Source organism: Meleagris gallopavo, chromosome 16 (genome assembly GCF_905368555.1).
Source record: "Meleagris gallopavo chromosome 16, MGAL_WU_HG_1.1, whole genome shotgun sequence".
NCBI classification, from domain to species: domain Eukaryota; kingdom Metazoa; phylum Chordata; class Aves; order Galliformes; family Phasianidae; genus Meleagris; species Meleagris gallopavo.
The window spans coordinates 2,052,602-2,075,862 of NC_139419.1; the positions used below are offsets into that span (position 1 = coordinate 2,052,602).

Consider the following 23,261-nt stretch of genomic DNA (forward strand, 5'->3'; position numbering starts at 1 on the left):
ACACAGATCTTGTTTCTTGCAAGCTATCTACCCCATGAAGATGCTCATAAAGAGACTATAAGTGAACAGTGATAACAATTACAGTAGTCAGAATATTTGCAGTTAGTGTCACTTTCACTTTGAAATAAAGCCAAAAACGTTCCCTTCGAACTGAAGTTCTTTTGGCTATTGTGAGGAGTCCCTTGTGGATTCTCAATGCAACACAATATATATTTCATACAATGAACTCCAGAGGCAATCATGTCACAGCATACAAAATGATGAGGAAACAACAAGGAAGCTTCGAGGTGAAATTCTAAGAGAGGTACGGACCCAGCAACCCGCTTGGAGAACAACAAATGAAGAAGCACAAACTTCCCTGGGTTTTTATTAATCTCTTCTATTATTCTTTATTCCAATTAGAAATAGAGATTTCTAAAAATAATGCCTACTTCACTGGCATTTTGAGGGGAGCTAGCCTCGTGTCCTACTACATCTGTCAGTCATCCCCACAGACTGAAATTCTACTTCCAAAGGCTCAGGAAGGTGCACCTTTCCTGGCTTGAAGCAAGGAACGTATTGCGATCGTCTGACCTGTCACGAACCAACTCAGAGAAGACTGAACTGAAACACACTTTGCTCATCATCTCTGATGGATACAGATGGACGTCATCCCAAGCTAACCGGTGCAGCTATAGACTGTCCATTAGTCTAACCTCAATAATGCAAGGCTTAAAAATAACATTTGAAGCAAGGAATAATGAAAGTTACAGAGGTAATTGGAAAATGAGACACGGAGCAATATCTGCTCAGACCCTTTATTTGATAACTGACATTCTAAACAAAATAAATCAATCAGCTCTTCAAGGAATCATGTTCAGCAATATGAGGCAAACTGCTAGTTAAAATGGCAAAGTTGATTAGGAAGAAAAACTCCAATGTGTAAAGGGCAATAATTCAAGATAGACCAGCAAGAGCTGATATTGGAAGAACAAGATCAGAGGTAATTTCAGCAAGAATATTTCAAGGCCTGGTCTTAAGAATTGATGATGCTGCCTTCAGAGGTACATCACAGGGTATCACAGAAAAAAGATGGGTGCTTTTGATGACTGAAGTAATAAAGCTGGAATGAAATGCAGTAATCCAACATGAAATGCCATGCATGTTAAAGTTACAGGAATAATTTCTGCTTTAATCTGAGTTTACTGAATTGGTGGCTAACTGTAAATCACCCTTTTTACCCTTGGCTGGGAAAAAAGCAGAAACGCCCTGTGTCAGTACAAAGTAGGTCACTTCCAAGTGAGCAAGGAAAATGTTAATGCCCCTGAAAAAAAGCACTTCCATAAGAGATCTCCCTTCAATCCTGTGCACGATTCCAGCTGCTGTGTGCAAAAGAAACAAAGAAAGAAGATTCATTTGATTCAAAGAAATGTTGGAAAAGGTATTCTGGGATGACAACAGAGAGCCTATCTTTCATAAAAGATTATAAAAAGAGTTTGAAGTATTTACAGCAGTGAAGTAGAAGAAAAGATGTCATTGCAGTTTATAAATACGTAGAGATGAGAGGTACGGGCAAGGGTGAACATCAGAGCTGAAAAAGTTATTTTAACTAATGGACAAGAAGGGCATGAAGAATCAACACATATAAACATTTAGTCTGGAAACGAGACACTGTCTTGCCATGGGAACAGTAGTGTTGTGGAGCAGCTTTCCAACCACTGCAGCCCAATAAACTGGGGAAAATAAAAACATCTTCATTTAGGCTATCCAAGGGATAATATGACTTGGGGTCCTACACTATCTGATGACTGTGCTCAACGATCCAAGAGAACCCGCTCAGGTCGTCCTCCCAAGGGCAAGAAGAAAGAGGTTTCCTATCAGGGCAAGGAAGAGTGGAACAAGTGCAGGATCACTGTCGGAGAGGACACACTGATTTCCGACAGCCTTCTCTTGTAACTGAGACAAAAAAGCTGGAAACTTCATCAGATTTGTTCCTCTCAACTTTTAAAAGATGAGAGGCAGTGCCAAACACTCAAAACAATAACGTCTTGCCTTTATAAACAACCTTTAGTATCACTGGATATAAAACAGAGACTTGGACATCTGCTGAGCATGCCTATTGGATTGGCATCAGTGCTCTCCCCTGGCTCGCACGGAAGGTTACAGGGTCAGGAATGAGACGTGTTGTTCTTCAAAAACAATCTTCCATTTTGCCACTGGTAGCTTTCAGAATCCACCTCCTATACGTCTGATGCCTGTTTCATTTTGCCTGCTTTAAAAATTTCCCTAGCATCCTCTAGCATCTGCAAATGAAAGTCTGCAAATCCGTCTGGCTGTGTGCATTGTGTGCAATTACTGAGCATCAGACACGGGTGAACTTGGGCCTGTTGGCCATGGGTAATACTGTATGTCCTGGGACAGACTGGGAACAGACTGTCTAGGACAACTGTACAAATTTCTTTATTATAGAGGTAGCTCAGGACTGCTTCCTCACTGTTCCACCAAAAACTCTTCTTCAGCCTATAGTCTATCTGCTAATAAATGTTATTTTTAAACTGCACTACCCTTCTCCATATTTTGCACATTCTCAGTAGAGATCCAGACAGCGTTTGCCCAGACAGACATTATGTATGGGTGAGGAATGACAGTAACTGAGTAAGTCAGTACTGGTGGGACAGCAAGAAGAAAGGTGCAAGCCTCAAGCATCGCTATCATTCCTGTACCTTCTGAATTTTCCTCCAATTCCTCCACCTTGCCAGCAGACAGTACCTGGCACAGCCCACCATCATGCAGAATGCACCACACCTCACACCACCAAGCGTTCCTCCAGCTTCAGCTCATGGGATGACTGAACCAAAAATATGCTTGTGAGTTAAAAGAGGGACTTGTGAGGGCAGCGGGGGATTCAGCCAGGTCAGGAGGGAAGGCAGAACTTGGGTACTGGAATGAGCAGAGTGAGATTGTTAACACCCAGCTGAGGGATTAGAAGATAGGCAAAGGAAATCTCTGAGCTCTCTCCGTCTTTTCACCGGCCTGAAGACAGGACAGAAATATGGGCATGTATAGGGGAGTGTGAGCTATTTTAACCAAAACATTTCATCCATCCCTAAATATGGTCACAAGATTTTAGATACTTGGCTTAGTCTTAAACAGTAAGATTCTGAATTATCTCCAACTGTGTAGGCTGTAAAAGAAAATGCATAAACCAGCAATCCTGCAAACTCCCTAGAAACACACTCACTGCCAGTTTTCTCTGTAGCTGTTATATTAATCAGTCTTCAAAAATTAGAATGCCCTGTGATTATATCTCTTTCAAAGCTAATAAGCAACACTTTGCAATTAACTTCAGCTTGCTTCCCTTAATACCATTATCTATCAATCTCTCATCTAGAGCTTTGAGATACACCAGAGGAAAGTGCCGAAGTTTGGCACCACAGATAGAGGCTGCATTTTTTTCAATGAAAGCAAACAGCAGGATTGCAATGGCATCTTGGTTACTTTCTTCAGGTTTCCAACCCAAGTGGAAAAAATGTGGAAAGATCAGCTGTTCTCAAACATATTGCCAGAAAAACACATTCAAAGGATTTTGGCTGAATCGAAACTCAAATCATATTCCAGAATCTGGCCCTGAACCAAAACTCAAGAGATCAGCCCAAATTTCATGCTTCAGTTTTCTGTCTTATCGGATATTCCTACGCAAGCTCATCTTTAAATCTACATCTATGCACATGTGTAAAAGTGTGAGCATACACACACCGAGCATGATGCTGGGCTACAGTCAGTGGGCTTTATTTCTCTACTTGTACCTGTACAAAGCCTCACAGAAATACTTCTCATCTGCCATTTGAAAGTGTTATATATGTGCAATGAATGGTACAAGGCATTATCCACATACATTTGGAATAGTCAAGGTATTTATAAACAACCTTGGTAATATCAGATTTTAATTGACAAATGTTGATAAAAATGGAATTTATATTGCCCTCCTGGGCTAGAATTCTTTTTTCTGAAATTGAACAGCTGCCAGAAATAAATCAGAAATTACAAAGTGGAAGAGAGATGTAAGGCAGTGTGTCAAGGGCTGGAAGGAGAAGCAAAGTAGAAAATGACCAGAATGAAATCCAGGCGGATTTAATGGAGAAAGGCAGAGCAGCACTACTGTAAATATGATGGGAATGGAGACAGAGACTCCAAACTGACCAGAAATTACAGTCAATAATTGAAATCAGAAACTAAAGGTACCTTTTGAGTTAAACTCTGAATTTTCATTCACCAGAATGGCTCAGAACGGCAATATTCTACCAATCACCAAATCTCCAAGTGCTATAGATTAATTTTGCAGTCAACATACATAGTAAACCTGGGTGAGTCTTCTCTCAAAACTCGTTTGGATTTTAGAAGAACAAATAGTAATTAATTTGCTTTAAAGTACTGCTTAGAACTATGCTCCGATTTTTCATGTTTCTGTGGCTGCAAAGCTGGGTGGCCCTACGACCAAGAGGCCAACTCACGGAACAAAAAAACTGGAAGACACAAGCAAAAAAGAAAGAACTAAAAAAAAAAAAAAAAGTATTTAGGAAAATGCATTGTTTTTAAAGCCCTACACTTGGAAATCTGTGCAGTGCGCTGTTTTAGTTTCATACTCCTCCATATCACATCAACAAAAATAATGAAAAGAAAAACTAGACTACAGTAATAAGGCATTGATTCAATTAAGTCAATCACATCCATTTCATGTGAGACTTCCAGTAACTATGAAAGGCAGCCAAATTTAAACCGCTCCCAGAATCTATAAAAACTAATTGACTTTCTGATTGAGTTAGCTTTACAGAAGAGCTATCTGAGAGCACAGTTTAATTCTCTTCTCCCAGTATTTTCTGCTGTTTTGCTTACAGTGCAGAGCTTCTTTATCTCGTGCCCCTCTGCAGTCAATTTGATATTGATTAATCCTCCTGCTTGTAGCAGCTCCCACAGACATCCAGTGAGCTCTGCAGGACCACAGGAGCTGGTCTGCACAGAGCCGCTTTCGGGACCAGATACGTTGTAATTTTATTACTCAATCACAGTAACAAGGGCTACCCAAAAAACTTAAACATAGCCAGCGGTTCCTCATCCTCCTCAACAGAAAGCCCAAATCACAACAGGCAAAGGGAATCCTTTAGGAGTCAGCTATTGTTGATACGAATATACTTCACACAGCTTTTTCCAGCAGTTGCTTTCCAGCTATCAGCTCACTGCCATCCATTTCTGCTGCTCTCTCGCACAGCTTTCTATCAAGCTATACATCAGATCCCACAGCCAAGATTCTCCTTCCTCCTGAGACTTACTGCAGCTATATATCATTATAAGCATAGATTTATATCTACGAGGATCTTCCACTTGTGCCTTCATCTTCCAGCCGATCCATTAGCAGCAGTTAAGTGAGGACGAGATGAGATGTTTTCATACGAGGGACTGTTACAACAGTGCTGTAAAGAACCTCAGCCACAGCAAAGAAAAGTGCAGCAAGCTCCAAGTGGAGCGGGCAAGAAAGCTGGGATCGAATAAAGCAGTGACAAAATCCACACTGATGCCTACCCACAGCTCCATCCCACAGCTCTGCCGGCTCCTGCCCTGCCCGCTGCCAGCACCACACACTGAGATGGTGAACCCTGTGCCTCAGCACTGAACTCTGTGCTTTCTTGCCCAAAGGGCTGCAATTCTTTCTCTTACTTCACATTCCGCACATTTTCACACGTGTAAAGAGAAGGCAGCTGTGCCGTATTTTTAGCTTAACCGGTCAAATTAGGAAGGAAAAGCAAAGCATTATCTTGCACTATTGAGCATACTAATGACGCCTTTCCAACCTCATCACCATTCCCATCAAAACTAACACGTTCATTTACATTCTCCATACAGTGCCAACATGTGCACGGCGGCACGGCACCCTGTGTGAAGAGCTGCCTCATTACAAGAGACAAAACCATCATGTTCTGATTCTGACCTCATGATGACATAAATAACGAACGACTCCAAAGAATACAGATTATAGGAAGACGAAGATGTTGTCTTTTCACGTGCTTTAAAAACGACGTAACTAAAAAGGATGCTAAGGAATTTTATTTAGAGATGGTGCCAGTGATGCCAAGTTCACTTCAGAATGAAATAGGCTTCAGGCGGGCGATTCCGCAGTACACCGCTGCCTAAATGAGCCTCCTGTATTGCAAAGTGTGTATGGTTTCCATTTGCAAAGTGGTAGAAGAAGCAGCACCATGTGCAATGCTGTTTTCACAAAAGCATGCTCCTTCAGCTCTATCTGAAACTGAGGTATTTCTCATCTAATTGAAAGCACAGATACGTCAACAAAAACATTAAGTAAATTGCACACATCATTTCCAATTAGCAATGACAAGAAAGGGTCACGAGATCCATTTACCAATTTTCCATTCTAAATACAGCCTGAATTTCATGAACTATCTTCTCTAGTCCCATTATCTAGAAGTTTCAGCAGTATTTTGCTAAGAAATAAAAGATGCACTGCCTGCATGTGCGTGTGTTCTTCAGCTCTAGCAGAGGCCACCCAGTGGTCAGGTACAGCAGGAGAAACTCACTTCTGGGTACCTGCAGGTCTGCATATCATCTGTGAACAGAAGACTGGAAAAGAGTCGCTGTGCCTTACTGCTTTAGCTGTGTCTTCCCTGCTGAGAGGCAGCAGTGGTGCAGCTGCTGTCAGAGACCTGCTCTGCTTCACAGCAGCACACACACTGACAATGCTGTGAAAATGAGATTTGAAGCAGCACTTGCAATGTGTGGAGCTGCTCTTTTCCCAGTCCTTTCTCTCTCACAACGAGCACCTCCATGGCAAGATTTACATCCATAGAGCATTCTATAAAGTTTTAAAATAAATACATATTTTGACAACCTTAAGCCTAGGCAGCCTGAAAATACAGCTAAAGTGCTTGTAAGATGTACTGCAGGTATGTAATATATCATGTGGGGTTAGCTGAGATAAAGGTTTAAATAATAGCACACTTAAAAATACCATAAGATGGGTGCAGATATAAAATATATATTACTCACCTATAATCTCACTTCCATGTGTGTAAATAATATAAAGTCGCTGAGCAACATGCAGTAATTCCACCATAAAACCAGGCTGAGGTCAGCCTCGAGGCCACTGAGCATTTTTTGGTCACAAAATGCACTGCTACAAAGATCTTTAAAGCCAATGGCAGTGCACAGTGCTGACCAACAGGTAGGAGAGCTCAGACAAACAGCAACAAGGAAACGTCCATGAGAGATAATGCCTTTCTTGGGTCAGTTTCTCTCTTCACAAAAAAAACCAGCCTGTTCAAGCAGATTTCTGTTTACACACTGAAATCCAGCACTTCCTTTTTTTCACACACAATAAAATTTTCAAGCAATTTGTATACTTACGGCAATCTGCATTTTAGCCTCAAGGGTTGGGGTTTGGAAGCGTGTTTTTACCACTGATATTTTCTTTGTTACTTAATACCTCTCCGTTCTGATAACCTTGAACACAGTGACCCCAGGTGGCAGATAGGACAGCTGCTGTGCTGTCAGACCGAGCCAAACCTTCACATCCCAGGAGGCTGAGGAGCTCCTGCGCCCCAAGCCAGGAGTGGGTGCTCCCTACGGGACTGGGGAGGCTTCATTCCAAGCAGATCAATAAAAGTCCTTACGGGAAAGAGCAACAGGTCCTGCTATGGTTTTGGTTTCACAACCGCCGTTCCCCATCCGTGCAGGGAGGTTTCTCTAACAGTGTGGCCCCGAGCTTTGTTAGAGCGCTGGCAGGAGTCCAGCAGCACCAACCTCCACGTGGGCTAATTCACACTGCAGAGAAGCCAGGTAAATTACCCTGCGCAAATCCGCACGCTGCCACAGCCAGGCAGGTTGCTCTGCCCAAGCTTGATCATTTTGGTAGCTCCAAACTACTGACTTGCCCCATAGGCATGTATGAAGTTGACTATAAAAGTGAGATACAGATCTAGAGCCAACAAAAAACACTCAGTAGTCTCCAACTCCTTTTTATTTTTATTTTAATAGGACTTCGGCTTCTTAGTGCCTTTATGCAAGCCCCAGTCATCCCACCTCACTGTTCCAACTGCCTCAAAGCTCACTGGTTCTTCTCATTATACTGCCTGGACAAAAGTTCAGCTGCATAAAGCCTGTATTCTGTGACTTGCAACAACGCAACGTAAAACAGCACAAATGAAAGCATTACTGAGGCTAACTAGAAAATTAACAGTAGATAGGCAACTTACAGTAGCTCTTCCATCTTTACAGCCCTGCTTTATTTCACAGGTAGAATGGGCGAGTGAGCCATCTCCTCTGCTCTGGGGCAAGGCTCAGGTTGGAACAGCAGCCAGTGTATCTGTAGGGCTTTGCTCAGAGGCTCTGCTCCAGGAGAGAAAAGCGTGCTGGTGAGTTCATGTAAACAAATTAACTTAAGTGCAATGGGAGACTTTCAAGCTGCTCATCAAACAGAGCTGCCCAACAATATTTATTATACGGTAATTTAATTTGTATCAATTAGCCATCAAATTCACGGACGTTAATTAACTTCACATGTGTGATTTTCAGTCTTGAGCCAAAAGACCTCAGGGAGAGAAGGAAGCACAGGATACATCAGTGCCTTCCCAGCCGGACTGCTCCCCATTTGCTGGAGTCCCCTCACGGAGATGGAACTATCCTGCCATTGCCAGAGGGTGTCACTACGGCACTGGAACAAAGCAAGCAACCAAACAAAACTGATAAATAGACGTGAAGTTTACCAGAAATAAGATCTATGTAAACTCTGCATGAACAGTGCTTCATGTCACCCATGGGCATTAAGAACATGGTTCTGGAGTCTAAAAACAATCAAACGCAGTGTGTTCCTTTTCTCACTGTATCTCTTTGCTCTAATCTGATTTATAATACTAAGTATTGGAAGGAAGGAAGAAAGAAAGTACCTATTAGAGCTATTTGCAGAATCTCCATTGTTTCCACACAATTTAACCTTGTTTTCCATGATAGCATCCTTTGAAAATGAAACTATTCTAAATGCAGATTGCTCACGCTCACAGTAAATGTATTCGTCAGGCAATTGTTTTAATAGGAAGTAACTGCAAAAGAAATCTAAATTTTCTGGCATAATGACGTACAGTCCAGGTAATTAAAAACAATCTACAATGAAGTGAAGATCAGATTTCAAGTGCTGAATTTGGCTAAAATCCTGAGCCGTAAGACGGAGGAAGTTCCAAACACAAAGAACACAGTAAATGAGAACACTCAGAAGCCAATGAAAAAAAGGTGCAACACAGCAGATGCTAAGGTGTACTGAATCAGTATGCTTATTGCCTTGCTAGTCTAATTCCCTTATTGCCAAAAATGCTGGGAGTCACGTGATTGACCACAAGTCCATATTAATACAGTGTGTAGGATGGCCACGAAGACTTTACAGATGTCAAAATCTATGAAGTGCTCCATTAGGATGTGCATGGAAGGGATCAAACACTAACCAGGCACGCCTTGGAGGCAGTCTGCTATCACAGGGTGGGCTGAGCTTGAGAAGGAGAACTCTAAGCCCCAGATGTCACAACAAACTGTCTCAGTTGGCAATTAAAAATGGGCAGCATTACTTTGGTTATATTTTCATATTAGAGGACAGTTTTGATAACGTTGCAAAGCTCTTGTTAACCTGTCATGGAATCAAACTGCATATTCTCATAATAGAACAATAATTTCATGTTCTTGGAAATAAGTTCTACTCAAAGCACGGGATTTAATAAATAAGAGAGAAAACATGACACATGACATACCATTAAGGAACTGCAAGTAAACTCGGATGAACTACAATTTATGCCAAATCACTATTTTAAACCACGTTACTAAAAGCAAAGAAAAGTCTGCACTGATGTTGCAACAGTACTGATGAAAGCAGCTGCAAAAGGAACACAGGTCAGCTGCGGTGATGAAACTGTCAGGACTTGGAACCATGGCACTGCTATGGTATTTTAATACAGCAAATGCAGTCCATCATGGTGAAGGTTCAGTTGGCTGTTCTGGGAGTTATGAGGACGTCAAAAGTCCACGGTCTGTTTCTGGATATTAAAAAATAATTGCTATTCAGCTCAAGAGATCTTGATGTGCCTCTGTCAGGAAAAGACTTGGACCAAAGTTTATCTGCCACACGTGGAAAGGGGAGAAGTGAGCGAGCACTTCAAACGCAGCAGCAAAGTTCTGCAAATCTCTTAAACAAAATTAAACTCAGAGAATGTATAAATGTGTAGCTTTGACTCTACTGTTTCTCCCTGTTTTTTTATCTTTACACAGCTGACTTTTCATGACAAACAGATCTCACAGAATATCAGAAATATGAAAAAAAAAATATGTGGAAACCTGCACTGGGATTTGGCTTAATGACGGCAAAATTTGTCTTTCCTTGAAAGTGCAAAGAGAGACGTCAGGAGCTCCAGCCCTTATGTGAGCCTTGTGGTAACTGCAAATACGAAATACACTGTTATGTGAACAGTGGTGTTTTCCCATTAATGTGAATTAAAGCTCATGAGTGTGCAGTGTACTCTTCTTACCTCAGTTGTCCTATCTGGAAAGTCGTTCTCTGTATGCCAGCCTTTTTCTAGGATATTCATTCACATTTTCAAATTCTATGGGATCGTGACACCACTCTGCTTTATTTTTTCAGGCTGTTTTATCCACAAAAAGAAAAGTGAACTAATCTTGATTATGCAAACAGTGGTGATAATTGCCAATATTTTAGTTAACTGCCAATCCTCTCGCTGTTTAGATGGAGTAGAACCAGGACATAGAAGTACACAGCCCAACAAAGTGGGCTATAAATCATCAGAGGAATAATTTTTGTGCAACCCCATTACTACGTACTTGCTTAGTAGCAAATCACCTAAGAGTAAGCTTGAGTGGGTATGGCTCCTTGGGCAAGAAAACAACATTCAGCCCCACTGCTGGCTGCTTCACCTTCCCCATGAGCAGTGCCATCAGCCATGTTGTGCAGCACCAAGAATCGACCAACTAATCCATGCTAAGGCAGCCTCAGCCTTCCTGATGCTATCTAACACAGACTACAGAGGCTCTTGAATAATATCCAATCATTTGTAACTGCACTAAAACAATAGTTCAGAAAGACACCCAACATATGCCTATTTCAGGCATCCAAAAATCAGTCAGGCCCCAAGTTACAGCAGCTTGGCTTTCAGGCATACCAACGTTGTATTTTCAATGTTTTGTTTGCAAGAGATGAGTGCTGATTCTTTATTAAGTGAAATAAATTTTCATGTCATCACGTTTTGCCATCTTTGACAAAAAAAAACCAATATAATGGAGCACTTCAGAATGTTCTTTAAGAACTAGCAGCAGTGGAGAGCCAAGCTTGATCTGAAGACTTCATACAATGGAAAATCTGCCACATGCCAAGCTAGTTTAAATTATGGATCAGTTCCCTGGTTACTTACAAAAGCAAAAACTAAACTTTTCCAGTCTGAACGTGCCCAGCTTCACCCACCAGCTTTTGGACGTCGTTTACCTCAGTCTATTGAAGACACCTTTGCTATCACCCACCTTCCCCTTCCAGACCACGATCGAGTCGCCTTCCATTCTGCTTGGCCAGACTCAACACACTCTGCATTTACAGATCTGCTAAGATGCTGAGTGCCTTAAAATGGCATCTGATGCTGTTTTCTGGATATGCAGATACTACACAAAGGACTGTGCTATACACTTTTAATGCAAATTTCATCCGTCAACAAGCTGGTCTTCATACCATTTGTATAACATAAAAATGAACATAAAAAATGAAACCCTTACAAAGAAAGTGCTAGTTTTGCACTTTCTTTCTTTAATTTCTGAAAGCAAAACGCATTTGACAACTGAATTTATTTTATGGCATTCTTTTAGAAGAAAAACAGAGAGAAAAGGACTACGATGGTGCCAAAGGGTTAAAGCGTTCTGTGTCGGTCAGTCTGAATATCTGAATTTAGCAGCTGACAGTGCATGGTGTGTCAGTCTCTTACAGCTGTTCCAGAGGATTCAAAGACAGTCTTTGTTTCTTGAAATCTTAGCAACTGTTACTTTTTTCCAAGGACAAGACAGACCAGCTGTTACCTCACAAGATGCAATGTACTTCAGGTCAAAATCTTTAGCAAGGAACTTGTAAAACAAGAACTAAATCATTGTTTGGGTTTGTCAGATTTTTTTTCATTAAAACGGAGTTAGGAGCCTACCAGTCAAATAACTCACACTTGGTACTTCCATTAAGTGCACTGGAATGACAGAGAAATTTCATCTGGTTGCTAAGCTGAATCTTCCATTTCTATAAGAAAGAAAAAAAAAAAAAAAAAAAAAAAAAAAAAAACCCAAACCCCGAGTACAAAATCCCTTAGTATAATGGATTGCTTTCTGTTCTAAGGTCAGTTCCTTTCTCTTTCCAAACGCTGTGCTGCTGAGCAGATGTCATCGTGTAATGGAAAGGCACAGATCGAAACATTTGCAATATAAGACGGGGATTTTCAGGAGTGCTTTAGTGGAGTGAAATGTTCACTTCCCACTATATATCAATCAATGCAAATATCTAGTTCCTTTAAGCTCTTTGAACATCCTCTTCTAAATGCATAACTAAGCAACTTAATCACACAGTTGATCCTCCAGTACCGGTACCGGTAATACTCCCACTTAGAGACACGTAGGCTTTCAAAGCTGTGGAAGGTTGCAAAATCAGTCACCTAATGAAGACTTATTAGAGTAAGAGTAGCTGTTGACAGGTTACCTACAACCTCTCCGAAACAAAAAAAAAAAAAAAAAAGGAATTATTTCTTTAGAGAGCTTGAGCTGAAATAAACCATTGTTCTTGCATGTGCAAAGACAAATTGCTGCTCCCAACCAGCTTCCAGCTGCTCCGATGTGAAGGACAAAGCCTTGCTGAGAAGAGTGGATGTTCTTTTATTCAACCTTTGTGTTTAATTCTGGAAAGCCTTAGCATTGAGTAATACAAATTCAGAGCCACTGCCAGATAATTGTTGTGTGAAGAAACCCACAAGGCACGCTCACACACACTGCAGCGGCAGATTTCAGAAGGCCTGTTAAATTCAGCAGCCTCAATTCTTCTACTTCACATATACAGAGGTAAGTTAAGACTCAGTAGTTTTTTGTAAGCATGCATGAACACAGTTTGTCACAGGTAATTTTTCCTAGGTCTAAAAAGGATGTAGGTAAATCACTTCTCTGCTTTTAATTTGTTTTTCAGAATTGGTGACATATTGCCCATATGTAAACCACTTTTATGCAGAATTAAAAATAACTGTCATTAGGAATGGCGCCAGCAGTATTTGTGATGAAGAATATAAACTGTGTAACAAAACACTGGGGGTGAATCACAACCCCTAAAAAGCTACGAACTGACAGTATTTGTTTCTAAAGATAAAAACATCCAGAAATACCAAATGTGTGTGCTTTTAGTTATGTTTAAGAGAATAACCTACCTACCAGGCCAAAAAGTGACATCAAGAAAAGGATTCTCTAGTACAAAATCTGCACGCTGTCAGGATGCCGGGAAGGGATTGATAGTAAAGCAGATGCAATCTCCTGATGACTGCTGAGAGCAGAACTTTGCATAACTAATTTAAGGACTGCTGCCTGCAGGCACTACAATGGTAATTAAAAGACAATAATTCTTGGGTAAATGAGATGGATGCTCTGGAAAATAGAGTCAGTGTTAAATTCACAGCTAATCCTTGAATGGAGAATTGGATCATTTCTTTTCCAAGCGGCTGGGCAATTCTACCTGGTTTCATTTCCATCACTACTGCCAGACGACTGTTGTCTCCAAAATCCATAACTTCTCCCAGTTTAAGTAGTATTCCTCATTGGCAAGCTCCAATTCAGCAAGACAGAATGTGCTTCAATTTATACACATGAGTAATTCCTTTGACATCCACAGCAAGTCAATGGAACAACTCACAGAGTTAAACACGCTCTTTTAGAAACCACGCTCAATCAAAGCTATAAACAGGGCATGAAAGGCACAGTGAAAAGCTGGGCTGCCAGACTGTTTACCTGCAAAATACTGCAGTGTTACCCAGAGAAGGAAAGCTTTCGTTTAGTACGCTTGGGTTCATGTGAGAGATGAGCTCCCTCTTACTGATTGCTTACAAAAGACAGGCTAATCTTCTAATATGATCGACCATCAAGAAAAACATCTCACAGAGAGGTTATGCACCAGTTTTTTCTTTACAATATCTGTTCCATGCACATGTAATTTGTATATACACATGGCCTCTGTCCCTAGATTACTAGGGCCAGCTAACCAACCCTAGGAGCTCCATACAGATGGACATTCACACCTCTACAAACGCACACAGGGTGCAGCCCACCCTCCTGTGTACCATGCAGAGCAGACTGAGATGATGCTGTGCCTTGTGCTCAGCTGTGTCTTTCCACTGCCTCCCTTAGGCAAGCAGAAGCATTTCTGCGACCAGGTGGTGGGAACTGATCTGACCTGAAAATTGTCCCAACAAGTGGAGGATGAAGAGATCACTCTCCAGAGCACTGATCTGGCTAGCTGAGCTGCACAAGTGCACGAGAGCAGCAATAGCAGCGCACAGCCAAGCTCTGGCACTGACTGCACTGCTTACTTTGGTAGCAGCTCAGAGTTAGTTTGGGTTGAATTAATTGTGAAACCATACCCTGAGGTTCCTGGTTTAGGTGTATTTGAGCAGCAGCCAACCTAGATGCCAACAACAGGCAGAGTAAATATTCTACCTAAACATCCACCTGGTTTCAGCACAGCGTGGTCCCCTGCAGCTACAAAAATAATAATGCAGCCTGATCAGAAGTTTCTTGCACTGCCGTGCAGACTGCAGCCATATATGAAGCACAGGCAGAAGCTAGACCGTGTTTGTTTTTTAACAAAAGCGTTAAGTTACAAATGCAAGGAAAATACAGGATGTGTAATGAATATGTCATAGCTGTGGCATCCTGTTTCTGAAATATCTTGCTCCTGAATGGTGCCGTCTTAGGTTTCTTCCACATATATGAGGCTTTCCAGCTGGCCTGCAGCCAGTGCTTTAATAAAACATGGTATTATGCAGAAGTGAATAAAGCTTATAGTAATCATAATGTCCTTGAAATTCACTAATCACAACAAGTTTTAAAAATATTTTAATATGAGATCAACATGACAACAAGTAAAATTCATCTGTTAGATATGGAAAACCACTTTTCACACGTTTAGATTGTGCCTATACTGAAAAACATACCCACATCACTAATGGCCTGGGTGACAGCATACAGGATGTTTTCTGAATCTGAAAACCATAACTAGCTTCAGAAAACAAGATAAGGATGTAAAATCATTTCAAACTGAAGACACGGACTGTGAAAGTACGGTCACTTGCAATAAAGATACAACTGCTGAGTATTATTTTGGGGTTAAAATAATCAACAGCACAAACACGTGATGCATGTTCACTGCCAAGGCAGAAGAAGGTCCAGTGATTCTGGTGATCACATGCTAAGCAGAAGTCAACAATATGCTGTTGCTGTGAAAAATATAAAGAAACAAGAAAGATGTGGATTAACAGAATATAGTTGAGGAGAACAACAAAAATGGTCAGTGGTCTGAGTAACCTGGTCTACAAAGGAAGAAGGGCAGAAACGGATTCAATCTGAGAAAACAGAAAATGTGAGAAGAAACAACAACCCTTCAAATACATAAAAAACAGGAAGAAAAAAAAAAAAGAAGACATAAACAGGAAGCACACATTACTGTCTTACACTACTGAGAATCCAGGAGTGACAAAAACACGACTGGGATTCCTCCCGTCCACAGAGAGGACAAAACAGACTTTGTTCGAAGAGATTGCCTAACCTGTCTCAGCAATCATAGACTCTCCAATCTATTTAAGTAAGTTCACCACAAGAAATTATTACCACATGTCTAGTTTACTTCCATCTTGTACAATTTAAGCCTAATTCTGATGTTTTGTCTTCGGGGTACAGAGACATATGATTACTCATTTCCCCTTTGTGGCAGCCCTTAATACATTTTAAGAATGTTATTGTGTCTCAGTGCTGAGGAAATCTTAATTTGGACCCTAATGTCTTTCAAATAGCTATATTTGAGCCCAGCGTGTCCCTAAAGGAGCCCACTTTGGCACCAATCATGGCTTACTAAACAGCCTCAATTGCAGACCGCATCACAGAGCGTGGATCACGTAAAACATCTGTAAGAAGGCAGTGGAACATCTTCCTGAAACCTTAACAGCAAGATGATGGTACCTGCAACACTTGTGTGCAGTTCTACCTGCAGAATCACCGCAGTGTGTTTGTGAGGATGCTGGGAAAAGAGTTAGAATTCTTACTTGGAGAAAACTCTTGGTTGGCTTGCATGCCCAGCACAAGTGCCAAGTTTCGTTTTTATGCATTAGCTCTAACAAGCATAGAAAATAAAAAATGCCCTTTACTCTGACATCTTTGCCATTCAGGCAACACACAAGAGTAATGTAAAGCTACGTGCTCTTGCAGTAAACACGGCAGTTTTTCCTACCACTCATTGTTGGTTTTTTGCACTTCCATAAAAGCTCAATATTTTAGCAAAATCATTAAATGGTCTAACTTTTGTTTCCAAAGCATTTTCACACCAGTTTACGGTTCAAAAAAGCCAATTTATTATTAATCCAAGTAATAAAACACACAAAAATATTCTGAAAGCTGTCACAGGCATCACAGCTGTTTGTAGAGCAGCAAAGAAGAATAAAACATTTGGGAAAATGACTCTATTGGTCTGAAAATGCATGTAAAACAGCTACTTATTCTCTCTACTCCCTGATGAGCAAGTTTTACAAAGATTTTACATATAAATTTTACATACAATTCACATAAAGATACAGCTGAACATTTTCCCAGTCCACTTCTGAATGTGGTGAGGCATCCATCAAGCTTCTGAGCAGGGACAGAAAGACAGCTCATGATTCACAGCAGAGCAGGCAGGCACAGGTGACATCCTGGAACCAAGACTGACATGGCTGCTGATCTCAAACTATTTATGCTGCAGTTCCTTCTCCTTCTCCTCCTTGACTATTGTCAGGTGTAGAAACTTCTGTTTCCAGGAACAGAAACTTCTGATCCCACTGCAGGTCACCTCCAAACCTTCTCACTGTTCCTCTTCGGGTCAGAGTTCTCAGTGGCTGTCCCTGTCCAGTAGAGACTGAACATCCTGTCAATTAAATGATGAGATGAAATCTTTTATTTTTATCCTCAGAGGGAAAATGAACTTTCTTCCTTCTTTCTCCCCTTGGCTATCCAACATCATGGCAAAGCCAAGGGTGTGTACTTCTACTCCAACATTACATGCTGAACTAATAAAAATTCTTGCTAGCTACACTGCTAGGTTAGAGGAGATTAGGACAACCAAACTAGCCCCTTGTCACTAGTTTTGACTTTATACACCATTTCACAACGAGGAAACCTTAGAGGATGTTAATCTACTGGAAATCCAAGAGTGGGAAAGGAAATAAAACGTTGCCAAGTTATGGGTGTAATTCTATCTTTGTACAGATACAAATCACTCATTGCTTGCTGACTGAACAAAACCAAATAAGCCAAGAGGGCATCAATACAATACACCCTGCCTTGCTGATTTGTCCCATATGCAAAATTCTCAAGTGTCACATACTAAAAGAAAAGGAAAAGTTTATGCAAACTCTAACAGCCTTCAGAATTAGGCCTGTTATAGGAGCATAGCTGGACCTGAAGCATGAGATCATGTTCAAACTAGGAGGAGTAATATCAGCAAGGAAATTTTTCAACTTATTCAGCCACTAGAATCAATATTGCAGGCCACTTAAGACAACCCTGGCACATATCGTCTTAACTTCTCATCAGCATGCTGGAGGGAAATTAGAAAGACAGCAGATATGTCTTTCAGAAAGTACATCTAAATCTGCAATTCAATCTTTTTAAAGTTCTTTTATTAAGTACAAATGTCATAATCAAGGACTGGTGTTTTGTTTAGTAATTTTTACTGGTACTGCCTCAAGGATGCAACAGAGGCACAACAGAAAATAGACAAACAAGATGGCTTCTGCCATCAACAGAAGTTAAAGACAAACTGTGGCAAAGAAGACCAGTTCCAAAAAGTACATTTCCCAAAAATACCTTACAGTTAGTGTTAGCGCAGCACTTTTCCCTAGTAAAATGAAAAGAGGGTGAATGCATCTTACCTGGCTATAGGTCCAAATCCGCTGATGTTCCATCTCAAAGCTCTCAAGGCTGCTCACATGTGAACAGGCTGGAGGGCAATTCCTGGTTCTTCTGGGCACACAGCCTGCAGAGCGCTGCCTTCCGTATCAGAAGTTGTTCTATGCTGCAAAGAGCTCCCTCCAGAGCCACGACACAAGAATCTGTTGTGAAGGACTGTGCATACATACGTGAGGCTTCGGTGAGCAACAGCTCAGGACCAGACAAACACAGAGCTGCTGATCTGGCAGTGATCATACTTAGCAAGGTTTTAGAGTGCTTTCTACCTTGGAAAACAAACTGTCCTCTTGGTGACCATCTCCACAGCTTCTCCATGATGTTTGCACAATACTACAAACTACTTTTACAAAAAAATCTTGCTGCCCTTACACCTCAGCTTAACGAACGTGCTTCATTGTTTGCTACTAAAACTCTCAAGAATTTTTAAGCAGTTGAAAAGAAGAAAGGAGGAGAGAGGAGAGTTAGAACACACCACAGTTAAACAGCTGACAACCACATCGCTTTTCAGAGCTGCACTGTTCTTACACTATTAGCCACTCTTGAAATGCACATTTTGACAAGAGTTGCTGATAATCTAGCTCTGTCACTTTTGGCATCTATGCATTTATAGTTCCTTATTTATTGAACTTATCAGTATAATTTTGCACTGGAGGCTGTGTGCATGTACATGTGGTTGTATGTGCAACTGCAAGACAGATGGCAAACCTTGTTTCACCGTGGCATATAAAAAGATGTCACCTAAAATAAGACCATGAATGCAAACAGAATGCAAACAAAGACAACTTGAACAAAACTATTTGGAATACCAGTGCAAAAAGGTACTTGTTTACCTTGACTTCAGCAGGACTTCTCATGCAATTCATATGGAATATTTGACACAGATATAAATAACGTTATCTATAAATTATGCTTATAAATAAGGGCTTATGTCAGACATAAGGATCTTCACAGCTGCAAGCAGCAAGTGGATGGAACACAAGTCCCACGGACAGCCATCAGAAAGATTAACTTATGAATCTTCTCAGAAGGAAGAAAAAGTGCAAGTTAACCACTGCAAACAAAGACTTCTTTGGCCCTGCTAGCTCATCCTACCCCACCTGAAGACCTTCTTTCTTCAGAGAATGGCCAACCACAACACTTAATGAAACAACACCATCTTCAGTGTAGGAAGCACTGAAGTAAATAAACACAATCACCACCTCAGCACAGAAAATGAAATACTCTTTTCTAGTTTTCCACCATTCCAAGAGGACAGAATCCCAAATGAAGTCATACACCATGTACTTTATTGAACGAGCTGTTTGCATCAACCAGATGCAAAGTGCAAGTGAGAGCAATGGTACACTCCAACTTGATGACTTCACACCTGACAAAAAAACCAAACCAAAACACAAGGGCAAATGTCAGGAGGGAGCTCAACAAAATGCAAAGAAGGGTCCATTTATTCATCCATTACAATCCTATCTGCAAAAGCAGAATGCATGTGTCCTCCCTGAGTTCCTTTTTCTTCCAACATGAGCAATAGCTGAACGTGGCACTTCAGCAAGGGAGATGACACACAGCTTAATAACCGCCAGTGCAGAATCCAGAAACCAAGAAGCTCCCAAGTTTTTGACAGCAGAGGCAATACACACCTGGTGAAGCCACAGTACAAGGACTGCAAAAATGCAGAACAGCCTATGACATTTCTGCAGCACACACATCGGAGGCACCCTGTGCACACCTCTTCCCCCCTACCTGTAATGGGATAATCTGGCTGACAAGTAAATAAATGCTTAGGAGACCATAACCACGATGCACACTTAGCGCAGTGCAGGAAAAATTGCTTTTCCTTCCCTCTTTTCCTCTCATCCATACTCAGGTAACATATTGCCAAAATGTGCCTTTTCCGACCAGAAAATGTACCCTACCAGTACAGTCATGTCAGCATGCAGATGTATAATTGGGATTTTTGGCACTTCTGTACAAGAATTCTCTGTTGTGGGTAAAAAAGCTAGAAGAAATGTTCAGTTACTCCTCTTCTAATTACACCAGAAACTTGCATGCTAATGCAGTATCATAATGATTAGGATTGCAAAGTAATTAAACCATGTAAATGGCTTCAAGAGGGAGTGAGATTTGCACACTTGAGAACATGCTTTGATTGAAAGCGTATGAGCACAGTCCCACTGAAGGACTGCATTGCTTGATGTTCTGCTAGTAAAAACAATTCTCAATTCTATCAGTCTGTCTCATCTCCACATCATTTAAAAATTCACCACCGGTACACTAGTTCACCATGAAGGTAATTCAAGAGAACAACGAAGAAAATCACGATCAACAAGGCTCCCTGCTTTGTGACATCTCTCCACTGTAACACTGGACCACTGATAACTGGAATTTGGTACAGCTACCCACCCAGATCTGCACAGACCCTACGGTGGCTTCATTGAAGCCATATTTCTCTAGATTGTTTATGAAACTGTCACACACATTGAACACTAAAGCCATAGTAAAACTCAAGCTGCAATGCCTTCCCTAGCTACAAGACTTGTTCAACAAACAAAGAAGTACATTTTCAAGGTTTTAAAAATCATTCTGGCTGCTACTGATCTCCTTGATTTCTTTGACATGGTTACACATCATTTGTTTGTAACAGCTTTTCAAAACAAACAAACAAACAAAAAAACAAAATAAATTTACCTGTAATTCTCTTTTAGCTCTTAGTACACATTACATTTTTACTGTCCCACTGTTCAGTCACCTGAGCTCTCTGAAGTTACAGCGAATGGGTCTGAGATCACTTCAGCTAGAACCTTCCAGGATCCTAGAAGGAAGCCCACCAGGTACAGCTGCCTCGCAATTTAACTATGTTTACATAAATTCTCATCTCCTGTTTCTTTTTCAGTGTGTCATTTTATCCTTTGTCATAATACCACGTGTGTGGAGGGCTGCCATCTAGTAGAACTTAAAACCAACGGTGAGTAGCTCTGATCTTCAACGACCATTCTAAGATAAAACCTGACACAATCTTCAGGTCGAGTTATGGAATCCATTAAATCATAAAGCACCTCATACCTTCGTTCATTGTCATCCAGATGAGCAAAGAGCACATTCTTGGAGATGGCCTTTGCCAGAGCAGTCATAGTTTTATAGTCCTTTGGAATAACCTATGGGTGAAAAGAAGGAAGAGTAATTACACGACTGGTTGTATTTCCTCGTAATTCTTGAAATCTGTAGAAAATTCCATTATTCAAGATAACAGATGCAATTTGATTTCAATCACTGGGACAGATTTAGGCTATAATATAAAGCCACTAAGAAAGTAATAAATTACAGTTTTGATAACATGGGGATAAGAATTGATGTTCTCAACATGACAACCAGAAAAGAAATGCAAGCTCTGAAATGACTAAGGAGAAAGATAGCCATAAAATACCATAATTAGCAGGTACTGGCAGCTGTGCAGTATTCTATCAAGTCTATTAGACTGAGGAAAATACATTTCTTATTCTTCTCTCTCCACAAAGACTTTCAGAAGCAACCTACTTTTAAAAATGAGTAAAATTTTTCCAAGGAAAGGGAAAAAAATGAATTGATTACACAATGTTTTTCAGTACTGTTTGTGGCACAAGGAACTGAGCTCCTGCAAGGCTCACCTGGGCCAAAACTCACATTTTGCTTCTTGGCAAGTGAGAAGGATTTATGCTGGAGAATAAAGAGGTATTTTATTTGCTAATTGAAGAGAAGGCACGCATTCCCTACTATGTGAATTTGGTCATAATCCTGAAAGTTTAAATTCTATTAAGTTAAACAAAATGGGTATCTGGCTAGTAACTTTTTCTCATTTTTCCCCCTATCAGAGAAAACCTGGACTGACCTGCAGTTCTGCACTTTTGTTCTATGAAAACAACCTAGCTGTTCAGCTTACTGCTGCTGAGCCAAGAGGGGATAATCTAAATCACTGACACTCAGCTCTCGCTGATGATAAAATACTGCTGACCAGCCTCTCTCAGTCCCAATCTGAAGCAATGAAAGCTACAGGGCAGAGATTTAGGTGGGTCTCATGGGACAGGGACACAGAAAACACAGGAAAGTTTCCTTAGGTGTCACAGCAACCAGACATCAACAAAATGAAAAGTCTAAATGAATCACTTGATCACACCTTGTATCATTTTTCTTAGTAATCATTAAGCGTTCTCTTCAAGCAGATAAACTCTTTTACAACAAAATTCCTATTCTGTTAGTTATTCTGTTAGTCACTAACTACAGGCTATGTCAGATGTGCTGACAAACATTGCTTTCTCTGGTTTCAGGACAAAGCAATGAAACCAGCAGCTGTAGTGATCTCTGGGCTCTTCTGAATGGAACCACCCCCGACATTTGTTCAAGTCACTGAGCTAAATCTCCTTTCATTTTCTCTCAAGTGACATAACTCACCACTTTCCCTTTAGCACTACTCATCTACAGCTCACCCTTCAGCGGATCCTTCAAACTGCTTATGACCCACATGTGTTTCTATCCAGTGCCTGAATTCAAGCCAATGGTTCTTCCTGGCTATTATCTAAAAATCCTTCTCTTTGCAATAGCTTAATACAACCCTTGCCTTGCTTTTTACACTTTTTCATTTCTTTCGTAATTCATCCTTCCAGCATCTCCCTCTGTTTCTGTATTCCAGAAACCTCTCAAACACACAGCTTCAGGGTTCAGCATGGGAATCATTTGCTTATGGCAGAAGACAAAGCAAGAAACAAAACATCCCACAGGTAGTCCTACATTCCTTGCAGTATCTATAGCCTGACAGGAAACCATCCCTAAATCATTTACTACTTAAACTCAGTTTCTAGGAAATTAAAATTGTAGTAGTCCTTGCCACAGAACACACAGAAAGTGATCTGTATTGCTGCTTCCAGCTGTGGACCAATTACTGCCTACTAATCCTGCTGCTGGGAAAAGGAATAAAAAGTTGACTTCAGGATCCATCCAAAGCAGGAAACATCACCCAGGGAGTAATGGCTGAGAATTAACTACTC

The 23,261-nt window shown here is 40.8% G+C and overlaps 1 protein-coding gene and 1 long non-coding RNA gene across 3 annotated transcripts in view; one reads left to right on the forward strand and one right to left on the reverse strand.

The window, feature by feature from the left end:
• PRKAR1B (protein kinase cAMP-dependent type I regulatory subunit beta) overlaps positions 1-23,261 on the reverse strand; it is an 88,796-nt gene that overhangs the window by 55,616 nt on the left and 9,919 nt on the right. For both annotated transcript variants that reach the window (XM_085238042.1, XM_085238044.1), the window contains exon 4: positions 21,307-21,398. In XM_085238042.1, coding sequence (XP_085094168.1) covers positions 21,307-21,398 — 92 coding nt within the window. The remainder of the gene's footprint in view (positions 1-21,306; positions 21,399-23,261) is intronic.
• LOC116217250 (uncharacterized) lies at positions 12,790-22,900 on the forward strand. Its single transcript, XR_004161525.2, has 3 exons — positions 12,790-13,116; positions 21,137-21,208; positions 22,092-22,900. It is a non-coding gene; the product is annotated as an uncharacterized LOC116217250 (long non-coding RNA).